General features: G+C 34.9%; 1 protein-coding gene across 5 annotated transcripts in view; it reads right to left on the bottom strand.

The window, feature by feature from the left end:
* The window catches only part of LOC145260432 (uncharacterized), a 544,502-nt gene that overhangs the window by 301,208 nt on the left and 224,505 nt on the right, over positions 1 to 18,789 (bottom strand). For all 5 annotated transcript variants that reach the window (XM_080118436.1, XM_080118435.1, XM_080118434.1 and 2 more), the window contains exon 3: positions 13,950 to 14,070. In XM_080118436.1, the coding sequence (XP_079974562.1) occupies positions 13,950 to 14,070 (121 nt within the window). The remainder of the gene's footprint in view (positions 1 to 13,949; positions 14,071 to 18,789) is intronic.

Genomic DNA, 18,789 nt, shown 5'->3' on the forward strand with positions numbered 1-18,789 from the left:
AAATTAAGGGACGCTATCAAAATCAAGAGGATGGCAAGATCAGCAAAGGTACCCTCCTCCTGCAGGACAACGCTCCGGTCCACAACTCGCATGTCGCCAGATCAGAAGCATGGGCGCGTGGTCATAAAATCCTCCCCCATCCTCTCTACTCTCCTGACCTTGCACCCTCTGACTTTCACCTCTTCCCACCCATGAAGTTGTTTTTCAAAGGAAAGCGTTTCCCAGATGATGCAGCCTTGATTTCTGAAGTCGTGGTTGGAGGACCAACCTGGCGTGTTCTACAAAAACGGTCTCCAGAGCTGCATCAAACGATGGGAGAAATGCATAACTCTGGGTGTTTCCTATGTGGAGAAAGACTAATAACTGCCAAGTTTTATTGCTCTATTGCTATGGGAAGTGGGTCAGGGGCATTACTTATTGCATGCCCCCTCATGTGTGTGTGTGCATGTGTGTGTATATATATATATATATATATATATATATATACATACACACACACACGTTCAAATATTTATTCATGGTATTTGGTTTGATTGTTTTATAAACTTGTTTTGTGTTCTACTTTGAACATGATTGAATTTTGCAAAGGGTAAGGGAAAAAATGTTTGGTGCATTTTTGGTCAGAAAGCCAGTATCTTCAGACAACCTAAACTAGTAGCACCAGATGTCCTAATAAATATTACCACTCCGGGCCAAAGTGGACCTGGGAGCAATGGTAACAAAGGAGCAACTCTAAATGGGGCCTCATCACTGAATGATTTTAAGGTCATATCCAGGACCAGACTATAAAGAACTGCTTTGAGAGCAAGTATTTTTACATGCATATTTCCCCAAAAACCTCTGGCCTGGAGGGGAGACTAGGGTTTCAAATGATCTGAAATAACAGCAAGGACAGACTTTATTCCAAATATTTCTCATATGTTATATCTCCCCTCTTTTGGAAATAGGGTACGATCATGAATATCTCCAGTATCAAATAATCCTTATACACTAAAATTTATTTTATGTATTAAAATCAAAGAGGGGAGATATGAGCCACAACATAAATATTTGGAATCAAGTGTTTCCTTGCTGTTATTTCAGATCATTTGAAACCATGGCAGCAAGTTTTAGTCTTCCCTCCATTAAGGCCAGAGGTTTGAGGGAAATATCAGACATTTTGTAATTCATATGCAAAACTAGAAAAACAAATAACTATAATTGAAACATTTCATGGTTGTAAAAAGTGCCAAAAATAGGCTCTGGATGATTCCCTCAATGTGCAACCTTAAGGGCAAATGTCACATAGCCCAATAAACAATTCAGATCATTACCTTTCCAACAAGCCTTCATTTGTTAAATTCTGATCAATAGTTGCTGATATTTAAAACTTATAAACTTGCTAAGGTTTCAAATGATCTGAAATAACAGCAAGGAGAGACTTGACTCCAAATATTTCTCATATGTATATCTCCCCGCTTTTGGAAATAGGGTACGATCATGAATATCTCCAGTATCAAATAATCCTTATACACTGTGAAATTTACTTTACATATGAAGACCAAAGAGGGGAGATATAACATATGAGAAATATTTGGAATCAAGTCGTCCCTTGCTGTTATTTCAGATCATTTGAAACCATAGCAGCAAGTTTTAGTCTCCCCTCCATAAAGACCAGAGGTTTTGGGGAAATATTAGATATTTTATAATTCATATGCAAAACTAGGAAAACAAATGACTATGATTGAAGTATAAATAAAGGTGCAGTAGCTTTCCACCTACAAAAAATCCTTTAAAATTATTATTACGGGTTTTTGAGGGCGCTGAAAACAAAAATAACAGTTAAAATCCCAGGAAACGAATAGTTTCCAAGATATGAAAAAATTAGTTTTACAAAGTGGGGGATCATTTTTCAATATTAATTTAACGTAAAATGTACACCTACTTTATAGCTACCTTTTGGGGGGGGGCGTCAGTCATCTTTTTAGGGGTGGTGTTTATTTGGTATTTGTGGCCTGGTAGACTAACAACATACCTTAAACTTTTCAATTGGTTTTCAGGTGTGTTGAAAATAAATATTGCATTAAAATTTTCTTCAAATAAGTATTTTTCGGGGTATTAAGCAATGTAATTCTTGATGTTATAAGTGGTGGCCATTGTTGTATGCACAAGTGCGCAAATATTTTTGCTTAGCACCTGAAAAAATACTTCTTTGCAGAATATTGAAATGTAATATTCGTTTTCAACAAACCCGAAATTCTATAGAAAACAAGTTTTTTAAGGTAGGTCACAATAAACACCCCCACCAAAAACAAAAAACAAAAATTTAAAAAAAAAAACATAATAGACACCTTCCCAAAAAAATGGTGGGCATAGAGTGGGTGCTAATTTTAACGTTAAATTAATATAGAAAAGTGATCCCCCACTTTTTGAAACATTGTGCGACCTTAAGGGCAAATATCCCATAGCCCACTACACAATTCAGGTCATTAGCTTTCCAACGAGCCTTCATTTGTTAAATTCTGATCTATAGTCGCCGAGATTTCAAACTTATAAAATTGCCAAAAAAGTGGTGTATATATATATATATATATATATATATACCCGTAGCCAAATTCAATGGTACGAAACTACATGAAAATTTGCAGGCTTTTTGAAAATTACAACACTATTCGATGGTTAAAATTTTATGAGAATTGGAGAAAAAGAACCTATATTTTCAAACCAATAAAATATGCTCAAATTTACCCAAATTTGTATATATAGTCTTCTGCAAGCCAGCTTCAATTTTACTGCTTGTCTTCCCTACATTTGTCGGTTTTGCTGCTTCAGTTGTCCCCCCTGTGGTTTTACCAGGCCACTAATATATATATATATATATATATATATATATAAATACGAGTATATATATATATATATATATATATATATATATATATATATATATATACTCGTATTTATAATTAAATAATTGATGACACTAGTGTTTCATGCTTATGCAATCAGTGTAGAGGATGACAATTCTTGCCAGACATGAGATTCGAACCAAGCTACAAAGCTATATTTTGCTCTATTTGCTAAACCTCTTTCTCAGGGTTAGCAAACAATTGCTACGGGAATTAAGAACTATTAAACTGAGTCTGAGCAAATACATTAGACAATCTAGAGTTTTTGAACAACCAGAAGTTGTGAAAATTGCATAAACGATAGTTGATTGCCTTAGTTATTAACAATCCTTAAGTATTCTTAAAAGGGGGTTGATAATTATAATTAAATAATTATATGTATCACCCATCCTATAACTGGTAAAATGAATCTTCCAAACAAGTTTTGCACCAATTTTATATCCCCTTACAGAGATTCAAATGAAAATATTATACTAAATCTTGCGTTAAAAGGTTTTGTCCTCTCAGTTTCCTACCAAAATCCAGCACATTATTCCGATTCTAGAAAATCGGAAAAATTTTAGGCTTAAATCTTAATGGGTCTTAAGAAACTGAAATTCAGGGAATCCTGTTTAATTGATGTCTAATGACTATGGATTAAATTCAATGCAAATCTGAAATATTTGAATTTTCAAAAGGAAGGGTGTGCTAATTATTTATGTCATCCCAATCATGCTTTTTGGCCTCATCTTTCACGTTCTTTTTCTTCGCAGTAGCAGCTTTTATTTTTCATGCAGTCTGAAATATGAGGCAAAAGTATGTAGCAATCTCAGTATTAAAAATAACAAACCACACTACTGTTCACAAGTTTATTTCTTTTATATATTCCCTGGCCAGAGAATACATAAATTGCTTGCTTTTAAGAGACAGCATACGTTAAATAAAAGAGATTAAACAACTTAAACAACTCTTTATGTTTAGATTAAACAACTCTTAATGTTATTTTCAGAGATCGACTGCTTCCCCCCTCCTACCCACTTCTCCATTATATTGCATAAATGTAAGATTTATTTGTACAATTTATCCATACATAACAGTCCGAGTTTAACAAGATGCATCTGAAAAGGCTTGGAGGTTACATTGACCAAAACATTGAGAAAATGACATTCAAGATGAGAACAGTAGTCCGAAGAATACAATTAACATGAACCAATACCCTTCTCAAAAATTCAAAAACTCAATTGTTCAGTTCCTTCTTGGGTGATGTTATCAATCTACTTATAATATAATCAGCACTTTCTGTTTGTACATCTGCTTATATTTTTTATTTTTTCAAGGGAAATAATTACATGAAAACTTCCGGCATCAAATGGCATTGACGTTGTGGAGTGTGTACTACACTTTAATCTTAGTCAAAAGGCTAAGGAGTATAGTTATATATATATATATATATATATATATATATATATATATATATATATATATATATATATATATATATATATATATATAACTTTCTTTTAATTTCTTCATACCACTAATGTTGTGGGATCTTGGAATTTGGCATTTATAAAAAAGGAAATGTCTTACTTTTAATTTATTCATACTAGTGATGGGAGGATTCCAAATTTTTTCAAATTCCAATACAATTACAGATTCTGTTTTAAATTTACGATTCCAATACAATTACCAATTCTGATTACAATTCTTTTAAAATCACTAAATATTTAGTGATAGAGTTGTTTTTCTTTAGAATACCATAAAACCCATGTGATATAGTTTTGAGAATGTAAAAATACATTTGTGTGGATGATTTATACATTTGAAATTTATCTGTCGTGTAAAACCAATGCACATTTGCTATTTTATTTTCAGTAGCAGTGATGAAAAATTAAGTTTTTCAACAAAAAAATAAACCAAATAAACAATTACAAGAATCGTGTTTGGCATCAGAAAGTTGGCACAATTTTCTCCAATTCCAATACTTTAAAAAAGTTCTGATTTTCTCGATTCCCAATTCTGATTAATCATCCCAATACTAATTCATACCAATAATGCGAGGTCTGCCTTCGCTTTCTTGATATTTGTAAATAGCGAATACGTTTTACTGTCTAAGCCTGGAGGATCTAGTCACTACTTTAAACTATACCTAAAATTAGCAAAAAGGAGAAACATTTTAACTTGCCGCTAATTCTAGTAAGCTTGCAGGATAAACGGTTTGATACTTGTAAGGCTTCCACGTCCATAAACTTGTAGCTAATCATTTCCGAAAAATAATGGTTTTGGTTTAGTTCCAACAAGATAAGATTTATTTCAAAGTTTGTGGCAACAAAGAGAAACAGTTAATTTGGATGGCTTTACAGCATATCAGCCCTTTTGAGGTTATTTAATGTCGAATTCAATCATTTGGGTAAAGTTCTTAATATCTTTGAACGCGAGGTGCCTTCAATAAGTTTCCAGACCTTTTTGGACAGGCATTTAAAATTGTCATAGACCCTTGAAAATTCAGTATGTTATTGGTATGCATACTATGAGATGGACTAGTTTCTATGATTTCAGGTTCAAATGAACAGCTACAGCAGGAACTGGAATACACCCTACTAAAGCTGGATCGTCACAGCTGGCGAATTTCACAAATGCAATCTGGATGTGAGGATACTTTAGAAGAACGATATGCAATAGTTTTAAACTTGAAAAAACATGACACAAACGTATGGAATGCTTCAAATTGCTTTTGGACCATCTTGCATGAATCGAGCATTAGTTTTTGAATGGCATAAGAGATTCAAGAAAGGCAAGGAGTCTGTGAGGGATGATGAGAGGTGTAGGAGGAGTAAGTAAGTTAGAATAGCAGAGTTGATTTATGAAATGAAGAATTTCATGGATAAGGACTGTCGTGCATCCATAGAGACAATAAATGCACGGTTTGATGCCAGTGTGGGAACTGTACACACAATTATTTGCAAGGAACTGATGAGGAAGATTTGCAAAGTTTATCCCAAGGGTAACTCCATCCTTATCACAGACTATTTCACCAAGATGGGTGTCAAGACAGTTCCTCGCCCTCTCTATAGTTCAGACCTTGTTCCCTGCTATTTCTGGTTATTCCCTAAGCTTAAGGAAAAACCTTAAAGGCTGCCGTTATGAGACAACTGAGATGAAAAAGTCTGATGAGGGTCATGGACACGCTCACACAAGAGGACTTCCATGGAGCCTTTCAGAAGTTGTTGGAATGATACAAGTGCATTACAGCCAGAGGAGATTACTTTGATAAAACTAAAGTTTCATGCGTGTACCATCAATAAAAGTGCCCATATGAAAAAAGTCTGGAAACTTATTTAAGGCATTCTGTATTTATTCATAATGTTTGGTTTTAATATTTTGTTTCACGGCATAATCAACCAGGATTGCAGAGTTGGAGGAAGTCAGAGAGTTTGAAAGGTGCCAGAGTTAGACTACTTCCATTGAACTGATAGATTTTGGAATTCCCTCCCTGTTTCCTGCTTCCCTGGCTGTACTGGCGTGCAGAAGTTAAAATGTAATGTGAACAGACATCTTACTATTCAAGTCCCCACAAAATAGTAGGGCCATATATCCAAATGTAATACTCTTTGTTTCGCATGAAAAAAGGATATCAAAAAGGGAAAAAAATGTGTATCTAGCAGCAGATGTGGTTGCATGCTGTATAACGCCGGGAAGTAAACTTTATTTAAAAACCTAACATTTAAAAAAATCTTTGAGAGATTTTCAAAAATGAAGTAGCATAGAATATGGGACAATGAAATTGCAGAATATACAAAGAAAGAATCGAAAGTAGAATGCAGAGGGGAGGTTTAGGTTGTGAGGGGGGAGGGGATGATAGATGAAATGTCAAAATGTTCAGGAGGTGTGAGAAACATGATAAAAAACAGTGATATTTGTGGGTGGAGGATAGGGGGCTGGCGACACATTGTTTAGCATGTTTTGGAATAATACAAAACATTGAGAAAACGACTAGTGAATTTGGTGGTGAAAAAACTGATCAGAAAATCAAAAGTACTTTAAATAACACCTGATTCACAGAAATGCACAACGAACATTTAAGTAAGCAAAAAAGTATGGAAATATTACGGACAGGAAAAAAAGTGTAGAAATACTGCGGACGAAAAGTGTAGAAATACTGCGGGCGAAAAGTGTAGAAATACTGCGGACGAAAAGTGTAGAAATACTGCGGACGAAAAGTGTAGAAATACTGCGGACGAAAAGTGTAGAAATACTGCGGACGAAAAGTGTAGAAATACTGCGGACGAAAAGTGTAGAAATACTGCGGACGAAAAGTGTAGAAATACTGCGGACGAAAAGTGTAGAAATACTGCGGACGAAAAGTGTAGAAATACTGCGGACGAAAAGTGTAGAAATACTGCGGACGAAAAGTGTAGAAATACTGCGGACGAAAAGTGTAGAAATACTGCGGACGAAAAGTGTAGAAATACTGCGGACGAAAAGTGTAGAAATACTGCGGACGAAAAGTGTAGAAATACTGCGGACGAAAAGTGTAGAAATACTGCGGACGAAAAGTGTAGAAATACTGCGGACGAAAAGTGTAGAAATACTGCGGACGAAAAGTGTAGAAATACTGCGGACGAAAAGTGTAGAAATACTGCGGACGAAAAGTGTAGAAATACTGCGGACGAAAAGTGTAGAAATACTGCGGACGAAAAGTGTAGAAATACTGCGGACGAAAAGTGTAGAAATACTGCGGACGAAAAGTGTAGAAATACTGCGGACGAAAAGTGTAGAAATACTGCGGACGAAAAGTGTAGAAATACTGCGGACGAAAAGTGTAGAAATACTGCGGACGAAAAGTGTAGAAATACTGCGGACGAAAAGTGTAGAAATACTGCGGACGAAAAGTGTAGAAATACTGCGGACGAAAAGTGTAGAAATACTGCGGACGAAAAGTGTAGAAATACTGCGGACGAAAAGTGTAGAAATACTGCGGACGAAAAGTGTAGAAATACTGCGGACGAAAAGTGTAGAAATACTGCGGACGAAAAGTGTAGAAATACTGCGGACGAAAAGTGTAGAAATACTGCGGACGAAAAGTGTAGAAATACTGCGGACGAAAAGTGTAGAAATACTGCGGACGAAAAGTGTAGAAATACTGCGGACGAAAAGTGTAGAAATACTGCGGACGAAAAGTGTAGAAATACTGCGGACGAAAAGTGTAGAAATACTGCGGACGAAAAGTGTAGAAATACTGCGGACGAAAAGTGTAGAAATACTGCGGACGAAAAGTGTAGAAATACTGCGGACGAAAAGTGTAGAAATACTGCGGACGAAAAGTGTAGAAATACTGCGGACGAAAAGTGTAGAAATACTGCGGACGAAAAGTGTAGAAATACTGCGGACGAAAAGTGTAGAAATACTGCGGACGAAAAGTGTAAAAATACTGCGGACGAAAAAAGTGGAAATATTGAAATAAAAAAATAAAAAAAATAAAAAGACATCCTGTAATTATTTATACAATATGCAAAGATTACTAAATATAGTGAAATAATAATGCAATTCTAAATTTTATATCTTTAACAGTAATGGTTAGTTGTCAGAATTAATAATCTTTACATTAATAAAATAATTCATAATGAATAGTAATAAAATTATGAGCATACCTCGCATGCGAATATGCACGTTTTTATTCTCAAATTAGTTCCATACAGTTTTGTAAATGTTTGTTTTAGCATCCATGTACAGTACAGACAACTCTAAAAATGTAGGTGCTCACACATATTCACATGAACATCCAAGGCGCATTACTTTTTAAAAACGGCAAACATTCTAAATCAGATGTTTCCAAATAGAGTTATATTAAAATTCGGAAATAAAATAGAAGTAAAAGACTCCTAAACAAAAACAAAAGAAAAACGAGTGGTTACCTGTAAAAAAAATTATATATATAACTACTTATGTTTCGTTTATTATCTATTATCAAAATTTAAATTATTTTATTTCTTACAGATATTTTTCAAAATACTACAAATTCTTATTTAATTAAAAGTCAAATTAAAATATAGTTTGTTTTAATTTTTAAAAATATAGAGAAGGAGCTGGATCATATCTTTGGGAACATTTTGTAAGGATAATTTGAACATGTTTTTTTTTTTAGAAAACCAAACAATGTTATAATTTTTATTAAATCAATACCCCCCCTTCCGATACTCTTAATGTAAGACACCTTTTTAAAATTAGACTTTCCCTCTTCATTTTACTGGTGGTATTAACCTCAAAAGGATGGCTCCCTGTGGAGAGAGGATATTGATGATTATCAAAAAGTTTGAAATCGATGTGCTTGCGTGGTTAGCAGAAATTTTAAATACAAGTTTGGTCACATTTTTGAAAACGTTATTTTGTTTTGTTCATTTAGCAAAATATTTTATAACAATATTTAGTTTAATAAAAAGAAATTTCAAATTAACCTATCAGAATAATATTTTCAGTGATGTAAGCAAGTCTAATCACGTCAACCATGCAAACACATCAATTTCATCTTTACTACAACCATCAACATGGGACATATGCATTTCTATCTCCCTGAGGGATAGCCTTGTCACGGTTAATACCACCAACAATGAAGAAAAGACTAAAAGAATTCTTTCAAAAAGCTGCCTTGCACTGAAAGTCTTAGAAAATAAAAAATAAAAAATCGATTTTTATTCATTTAATAAAAAAGTAACACTTGGTTCTCTAAAATTTTCAAATTAACCCTAAAAAATACTATTTTCAAAAATATGATCAGACTCCTATTTAAAATTTGTGCCAAGCATACACACATTGATTTCAGACTTTACAATAACTGCCAGCAAAATGAAGAGAAAAAAATCTTTAAAAAAGGTGTCTTACACCAAAAGTCTGAGGAAAAAAATTATTTTTAATGTATTTAATAAAAACATAACATTTAGTTTACTAAAAATATTTTCAAACTAAAAGCAAATTTATATAATACATTTTTTATTTCAATTTAATTAAAATGCTCTGTATTTTTTTTTCTAATTCGATTCTAGCATATTTTATGATATCTAAAATCCTTTATCTCAATAGTTCAGAAATTTTGTAATAAATCCATATTGGACCAAGAATTCTAAAAAAAAAAAAAAAAAAAAAAAAAAAATTGTTTTTCTTTTTTTTTTTTTAAATTCAAACTTCCTATGTATACCTCTCAAAAAAAAAAAAAAAAACACTAAGTAAATATGGTTAGTTACATTCTAAATTTTTTGTTTTAAATTTGCAAAATACAAAACTCTGGGTTCAGCGAGGCTTGTTTCAACATCTGATAAGTTGGCTTTCATCACCATCATCCATCCTATCATCTTAAAATATCTTGGTCACAAGTCCGACATTTTCTGACAGTCTGCAATAGCTTGGCAGACTTGGTAATTGATTACATTCATGTCTAATATACTTAATGATTTTCATACAAGTTTTCTTGCGTCGTTCAATGTTCTTTCAGTTCAAGTTGTCCGCATTTTCTCACCCAAGAGTCACACCTTTCAACATGGTCAAATGAACGGTATATTCAGCATCATCAATGGAGGTATCAGAGCTGATATGCCGGGTGTAATCCGACCCAACACTGCATAGACATCTGATCATTGTTCTTGGTGGAATTTTGGGGTCGCTATTAAAATTTGTCTTTGGACAACAGTTAAGACAGGCAAATGATGACTATTAGGGCCTAGCACTTGCCTTCATAAAGCATCTCAGTTTCAAAGCTTGGCGGATTTAATGATCAAGTCCATTCAAATTCTACTAAGAGCCTTGTTAATGGTTTGCATCCAAGTTTTGTTGGGTCATCCAATTTTCTAAATGCTAAATAATAACCTCAAGAAATATTTGTTGTTCTCTCTTAGAGAACACCAGAAATACTTTTACTTGTGACAGCATTCACCTTGGTTAGGTTGAGACAACTTTCTTCCTAGCATCGACCACATCTTGAACTCTAGCAGCCTACTCGTGATAGCTCTAAGCAATGTGGCATGAGATGGCTAGCAACTCATGATGCCATCACTTGAGACCAACCAGCCAGAAAGCTTTCTCAGATGAAAAAAAAGTTTGAAATTTGTTTACCGGGGGGGAGGGGGGGGACCCCAAATCCTATCATGAGTTTCTATTTAACCAATAAACGGAGGGTGGGGAGTGTTATAGTACCTCTCCACAGACAGTGGATCTAGAAGTAATTTTAACTAAGAGGTGGCTTCACATGCCAAGCACTCTAATTAGAACCTCACTACTGGACACAGTTTTGTGTCATGCCTAAGACTCTCCGTACATTGATAGTTTGGTTGGTTTTGTTTTACAGCATATCAACCCTTTTCAAGTTATTTAATGTTGAATCTAGTCATTTTAGAAATAAATTTTATGCTTCAAGTTCTTTATATCTTCAAATATGTTTGGTGCATTTTAAGTCAGAAAGCCAGTATCTTCAGTCAGCCTGATGTGGTAGCACCAGAGTAACTAAGAGGCAACCCCCACACTCCGCCAAACTTTCAAATTAGAGCCTCACCATTGGATAGAGTTTTGCATCATGTCCAGAACAGTTCATACATTGATTGGGTTTGGAAATAAGGTATGCACAAAAAGAGTACACTGCACTAGATTGACGTCATGGCAAGAACAGAAAAACTACGAATGTAACTTCAATCCTTCAGGCAGATTTCTCAACAAGGAGTAAAATATTAGTGGATTAATAATAACCGGGTAATTAGAATAATATGTAGACACAACAGCTAGAAAGAAAATGGTTGCTGAGTTCTTAGAATGTGTCTTGAAAATGATGTTTATGACAATGATTTCTTTTGCATTGATTGGTTGGTTGGTTGGTTTACGGCATATCAACCCTTTTTAGGTTATTTAATGCCGAATCCAGTGATTTTGAAAAACTTCTTAATAGAATATATTTGGGGGGTTTTTCAAGACGGTTTCTATTTAACCCATAGTTGGGACCCTAACAGGTACTACCACTCCAGGTCAGAGTGGATCTGGGAACAATGGAAATTAAGGGGTGGCTCCACACTCCCCAAAGCCCGCAAGCTGGGGCCTCACCATCGGATATAGTTTAAGGTCATATCCAGGATCCTTTTGTATTTAAGATATAACAGTATTCCTGTCACAAATCTGTCTGACAATGTTAAAATCATTCAATGGATTGCCAACCGTCAGTTAATAGCTTGGAGGTGTGAAATCTAATAAACCATGCGCATTGAACTGTTATTCGCAGTCAATTGATGGTTGGAGGTGGAAAGGTTAAAAAGATGGATTTCATCATGTAATTAAAGAAAAAAAGAAAAATAGAAAAAAAAGAAAAAAAGAAAAATAGAAAAAAAAGAAAAAAAGAAAAATAGAAAAAAAAGAAAAAAAGAAAAATAGTAAAAAAAGAAAAAAAGAAAAATAGTAAAAAAAGAAAAATAGTAAAAAAAGAAAAAAAGAAAAATAGTAAAAAAAGAAAAAAAGAAAAATAGTAAAAAAAGAAAAAAGAAAAATAGTAAAAAAAGAAAAAAAGAAAAATAGTAAAAAAAGAAAAAAAGAAAAATAGTAAAAAAAGAAAAAAAGAAAAATAGTAAAAAAAGAAAAAAAGAAAAAAAGAAAAATAGAAAAGAAAAATAGAAAAGAAAAATAGAAAAGAAAAATAGAAAAGAAAAATAGAAAAAATAGAATAGAAAAAATAGAATAGAAAAAATAGAATAGAAAAAATAGAATAGAAAAAATAGAATAGAAAAAATAGAATAGAAAAAATAGAATAGAAAAAATAGAATAGAAAAAATAGAATAGAAAAAATAGAATAGAAAAAATAGAATAGAAAAAATAGAAAAGAAAAAATAGAAAAGAAAAAATAGAAAAGAAAAAATAGAAAAGAAAAAATAGAAAAAAAATAGAAAAAAAATAGAAAAGAAAAAATAGAAAAGAAAAAATAGAAAAGAAAAAATAGAAAAGAAAAAATAGAAAAGAAAAAATAGAAAAGAAAAAATAGAAAAGAAAAAATAGAAAAGAAAAAATAGAAAAGAAAAAATAGAAAAGAAAAAATAGAAAAGAAAAAATAGAAAAGAAAAAATAGAAAAGAAAAAATAGAAAAGAAAAAATAGAAAAGAAAAAATAGAAAAGAAAAAATAGAAAAGAAAAAATAGAAAAGAAAAAATAGAAAAGAAAAAATAGAATAGAAAAAATAGAATAGAAAAAATAGAATAGAAAAAATAGAATAGAAAAAATAGAATAGAAAAAATAGAATAGAAAAAATAGAATAGAAAAAATAGAATAGAAAAAATAGAATAGAAAAAATAGAATAGAAAAAATAGAATAGAAAAAATAGAATAGAAAAAATAGAATAGAAAAAATAGAATAGAAAAAATAGAATAGAAAAAATAGAATAGAAAAAATAGAATAGAAAAAATAGAATAGAAAAAATAGAATAGAAAAAATAGAATAGAAAAAATAGAATAGAAAAAATAGAATAGAAAAAATAGAGAAGAAAAAATAGAGAAGAAAAAATAGAGAAGAAAAAATAGAAAAACAGACAAATAGAAAAACAGACAAATAGAAAAACAGACAAATAGAAAAACAGACAAATAGAAAAACAGACAAATAGAAAAACAGACAAATAGAAAAACAGACAAATAGAAAAACAGACAAATAGAAAAACAGACAAATAGAAAAACAGACAAATAGAAAAACAGACAAATAGAAAAACAGACAAATAGAAAAACAGACAAATAGAAAAACAGACAAATAGAAAAACAGACAAATAGAAAAACAGACAAATAGAAAAAAGAAAACCCTATTTTGCAGGTCTCCTCATGAATAATTATTTTTATAATTTATGTGGAGTAAGGATTTCTTTTTCAGTTTTTATATAAAACTAACTCATTAGCCATTTTCTTTCTAGGCCCCTGTGTGTACAGTATAAGAATAACAGTTGTGATTTCTGAACACAAAGGTGATTAACAAATCTGCTTCATAAAAACAGTTTTGCTTTTAAAAGTGCAAATTATTTGGACGTTGCTCTTATGGCAATGAGTACACAGAAACAAAACCAAAAAAATAAAAACTTTCACTTACCTCCCCACTAACAAGGTACTTTCCATCCCCTGAGAAAGATACTGATGTGATGGTTTTCTTTGAGGTATTGAAGATGTGAGATTGCTTGTTGCGACGATGATGGAAGATGATAATGACACATCTGCAACGAGAAAAAGAAAAAAATAGGAAATATAAATTTTTAAAGCTTCAAAAGTTTGAATCAATATAAAAAATTTTAAAGATGACACACAACTGAAACCAAAATTTGTGGATAAGGATTTTTTTTTTCTTCTTGTCCTCGTAAGAGAATTGTCCCTTGGTCTGGTGTACACAAGTCATAAATAGCATTGTTATTACTCTATAATGCTTAAATTGGAAACGGATTTAGTTTGGTTATTTTGTTTTACAGCATGTTAATCCCAAAAAGGGTTGATATGCTGTAAACAAAACTTCTACGCACATCGCGCAGCAATTTAGAAAAAAAAAAAAGAAAAGTTCTTTATATCTTCAAATATTTATGGTGTTTGGTTTGGTTGTTTTGTAGAGGAAAATCGCTTTTGCTTTTGACTTTGCAGAACATGATTGCATTTTGCAAAGGGAAAGGAAAGGGGAAAAAAGATCAGTAACATTAATTTTTGGTGCATCTTAGGTCAGAAAGCCAATATCTTCAGACAGTCTGGTCTAGTAGCACCAGTATGGAAATACTGTTGCAATGCCAGAGGTCTTGGAAAAAGAGTCATACAAATGTTAGGAGTCAGAGTCAAATTATTTTATCATCAAAGAAATAAACATTAAGAGTTGAAATTTTATTGTTCTTCATTCTAACTCGATGGGTTTTACACTTCTTTTAAATTAAAAATAAAATCACTTTAAAATAAGTTAAAACTGGATTAGAAACTTAGGTGATGCCCTTTTCTCTTCTCTACAACCTCTTTCCCACAAAAGAGACGTTATGAGCCTGTCTCTACTCTATCATTTTCATGGCAAGTACTCGTCTGAGCTCCAATTAATGATCCCCTTTTGCCAAACTTTCACAAAAAAAAACACTCGATTAGCTACAACCACTCAACAATTTCACCCACTATCTGTACCTAGATCTAAATGCAGATTGCATCAACAAAGCTTCTTTCCTAGAACTGCCTGCTTGTGGAACACTGTTCCACTGGTCTGCTATGTTACAATATGGTAGCTTTCAAGTCTAATGTAAACAGATTCTTGTTGAGCTGTTCCAATCTACATTACTGATTACTACACTACCACTTCACCTTCATTAACGTTTATTCTCGAGTGGCCTTGGGGCCTTGATAAGTAGTGACTCCCGGGGAGGGGGCAATCTCTAAAAATCAGAACAAATCCTTATACCTTCCAATTCTGCAAACCTGGTTGGAAATAATATTTTCATCAGTAAATCCACAGATTAAAAAGACATCTTACTAAAGATCCATTCTCGTCATTCTAAAAAGAGTGCATGTCATAGTGAAGGGTACAATATAAAGATAAAATGCATGATAATTTTTCAGAATATCCAACAATCCACAAACAAGGTGAAAAAATAAATACACAACTGTTACCAAAGGCAAACTAAGTTACTTATCCACTTAACTGGATAAGATTTTTTTTGTATTCCAACTTATTAGAAGATTTTATTCATTTATTTATTTACTTAAAATAAAGGTAGTGTATAAAACCTATCAAGTTAGAACAAGAATACAAAGAATGGTGGTTTTGTTAGAGACCTCACTCCGATCATAAAAAGGAGGAGGTGCCAGGCCAAAAGGACAATAAAGGGGACAGCGCTCCCCAGGAGGGCTGCTCCACCAAAAGGGGAGCAGATCAAGAAAACGAGGGGGCATACCGCCTGGACCTCACAAACGAGGAAGGAGCAGATGCCCTCAAAGTAAACAAAAAAGTTTATGCTCCCCAAGAGGTTGACTCCCCAAAATAGGAAGCTGCTCCCGAAAGAGACTAACCAAGGAAAGTCAGGCCCAAAAGACACTGAAAAGGGAGTCACCCCCACCCACCCCCCCAAAAAAGCGACACCCCCACAAAAGGAGAGATTAAGAAATCTGGGGAGGAAGGAAGCATCGCCAATAAACAGGCAGGGGCGACCTCCATAAAAGACCAAAAACGGTCTAACCCCACCAAAGACCCATACCAACATCAACACCACCAAGAGGGTCTGCGTGGGGGAAGACCGTAGAAAAAAAACTGTCCCCCTCAAGAGTATAGAGACCTGTACCTGACAAAGTACAGACAATACATAGAGGGGGCAGATATAAAACCCATACCGGGTGCCTCGGAGGCTATTGAGAGCAGAGTCCTGTCCCTCGTCATATCCAATATACCGGAAAACCGCCTCCTGGGGTGTGAAGAAGTAAGACATGACGGGTCTCCTCCACAAACTTAACATCCCAGTACTATACCTGTACCCGGGAATCGAACTGGTTAAGAAAAATGACCCTTCTCTTGACGAACTGTCAAAAAAAAAAAAAAAAAAAAAAAATGCAAGGGAAGGGTCCCAGTGTTGGTCCATCCGTCACTCTACAGGGCCATGAAATTAATTTATCCTTTGGACGTCAGCGGCATTGCGAGAGAAGGTCAGGATATAAAAAACCTGACCACCTTGAACATGGCACATAACGTCGGCATCCTCTCTCCGGCTGACTTTGGAGCTGAGTGACACACACCCTAAGGTAGGTACCATGGCTTTGAATTTGGCTAGTTTGAATGCGAAAAAAAAAAAAAGCACTAGTGGGGGCGATTACCGGGAGTAAGTGGTGGGTAGGTCTAAAAGCCAAAATTAGAACCTTCTCCGTCAAGTATGCCCAGCGCCTCGCACTAGATAAGGCCAAGACGAAGAAGAAGCTAGAGCAGAAACTAGCCCGGGCTATAGGGGAGGGTGATAGGGTTAGTCAGGAACTAGCTAAACAGGACCTTCTGAGTGAGAATAGCGAGCGTTATGAAGGTCAGGTAGTCAGAGCTAGGCTTAGAAAGATAGGCAATGAAGCAGTCAACTCCAACATTGACGCACGTTGTGAAATTTCTAGGCATGGCTCGGACAAGTACATTGCAAAGGTAAGACATCCGGATCGACGCACCCTAGAATCGACTCGGGAGCTATGCGAGGGTTTCGAGAACATTTCGAGGAGCGTTTTATGCAGCAGCCCGATCTTCCAGTCCTTTAGCGACTATTTGGCTGACTCTCCCTGGCTAGAGCAGCTAGTTGCAAGGGCCAGGTGACGGAGCGGGAAGTTCTTACTGCACTGAAGCAGGTCAGCTGTGACAGATCGTCGGGACTCGATGGTCTGCCACACGAACTGTATTTGAGGCTGTCACCCATGTTTCTGCCTCTTCTGATCGATGTGTTCAACCATTGGTTTGCTCAGGGATCCATCCCAAGGCAAGTCACTTAGGGAGTGATCACATTGCTGAGGAAAGGTGACGGGCATGGTGGGGAAGAGTTAGACGATTACAGGCCCATAACTCTACTAAACACAGAGTTGAAGATTTTGGCCAAGGTCCTGTCGAATCGGCTGCAGGCTGTTATCGACGAGTTGGTTGAACCGGAACAGAACTACGCTGTGAAGGGGTGATCGATTCAGAACAACTTGCACCTGATACACACGATCCTAGAGGGAGGGATAGATGACGACACGGAAGCCGTGCTGATCAACTTAGATCAGTCCAAAGCTTTCGATAGGGTCGACCATCGTTTCTTAGCATCTGTCTTAGAGGTCGCCCGTTTTAAACCGGACTTATGCAAGTGGATCTCTGTGATGTATCGACAGCCCACAGCCGTCGTGCAAGTCAACGGAAAGCGCTCAAAACCCTTTGTTATCTGTCGGTCGGTTCATCAGGGTTGTCTGCTGTCGCCCCTGCTCTATGTTCTGGCTTTGGAGCCCCTGCTCCGCAAGCCGAGACGTGGTGGTGGGGGGAGGGTCTTTTTCTGATCAGGATCTGATCACTTTTGTTAAACACCAACTACGGGTGAAGATCAGATGTGATAGAAGAAGACTGCATCGCGCTGCATTTAACAGAACATGGATACATGTAACAAGTCTGTGTGTACGAAGAGGAGCCAAATTTGAATACGTGTTCCCACCTAGGTGTGGAACGCACAGTTTCGTAAAGTAAAATTAAACAAGTAGCCTCTCAGCTAGCTGAGTGTGTGTTCCATCCCTCCCCAGTTAGGAAGCTCCAAGATCCCCACCCCATCCTACTTGCATTTTTTGTTTTCACCCCTTCCTCTAAATTTCACCCATCTTGGAGAGAAAGAAATACAAACTAACCCCCATCCCTTACTCACAAAATTCTCTTTTCTACATTCACCCCCATCTAAAGGGAATCCCCACTTAGAGACTGACCTGCAGAAGCGAGGTTCCTTTTACAAACCTAGTGGAATGGGCAGTCTATCAACTAGATGGGGTTGGGAGGGTCCTACTAATCACCTTTTGTTTTTTCTCCCCCTCCCCGCCCTCGACACAAATGAATTATTGTACCATTTTATTGTTATCTTTTTTGTTTTTACACGTCAATAAAAAATATTTTAAAAATTGGGAGTTAAGTAGGACGTCCCCCAGTATGAAAGGGTGAATGCGGTATTATGGTGAAAGAAGATATTAGCTGGGAGAAACTTTTGATTTTGTTTAGTTCTGGAATGACAAGGATGACCAACGACCCCCACAATCCCCCCTTTTGAGTTGGCCATGTACCTAAGTTTTTTGTTCATTGTTGATTTTCACTGTATTTTTAACATGAATAAAGGATTTAATATCTCCAAGTGTAGTATCTGCCGGAACAGATACTGCAAGCAAAGACCATATGTGGGGGCAGTCCCACATATAAGACCTTGCTTAATGTAGGGGCAACCCTTCATACC

The sequence above is a fragment of the Euprymna scolopes genome, chromosome 36 (assembly GCF_053919585.1).
Source record: "Euprymna scolopes isolate OS-2025 chromosome 36, ASM5391958v1, whole genome shotgun sequence".
Lineage (NCBI taxonomy): Eukaryota > Metazoa > Mollusca > Cephalopoda > Sepiida > Sepiolidae > Euprymna > Euprymna scolopes.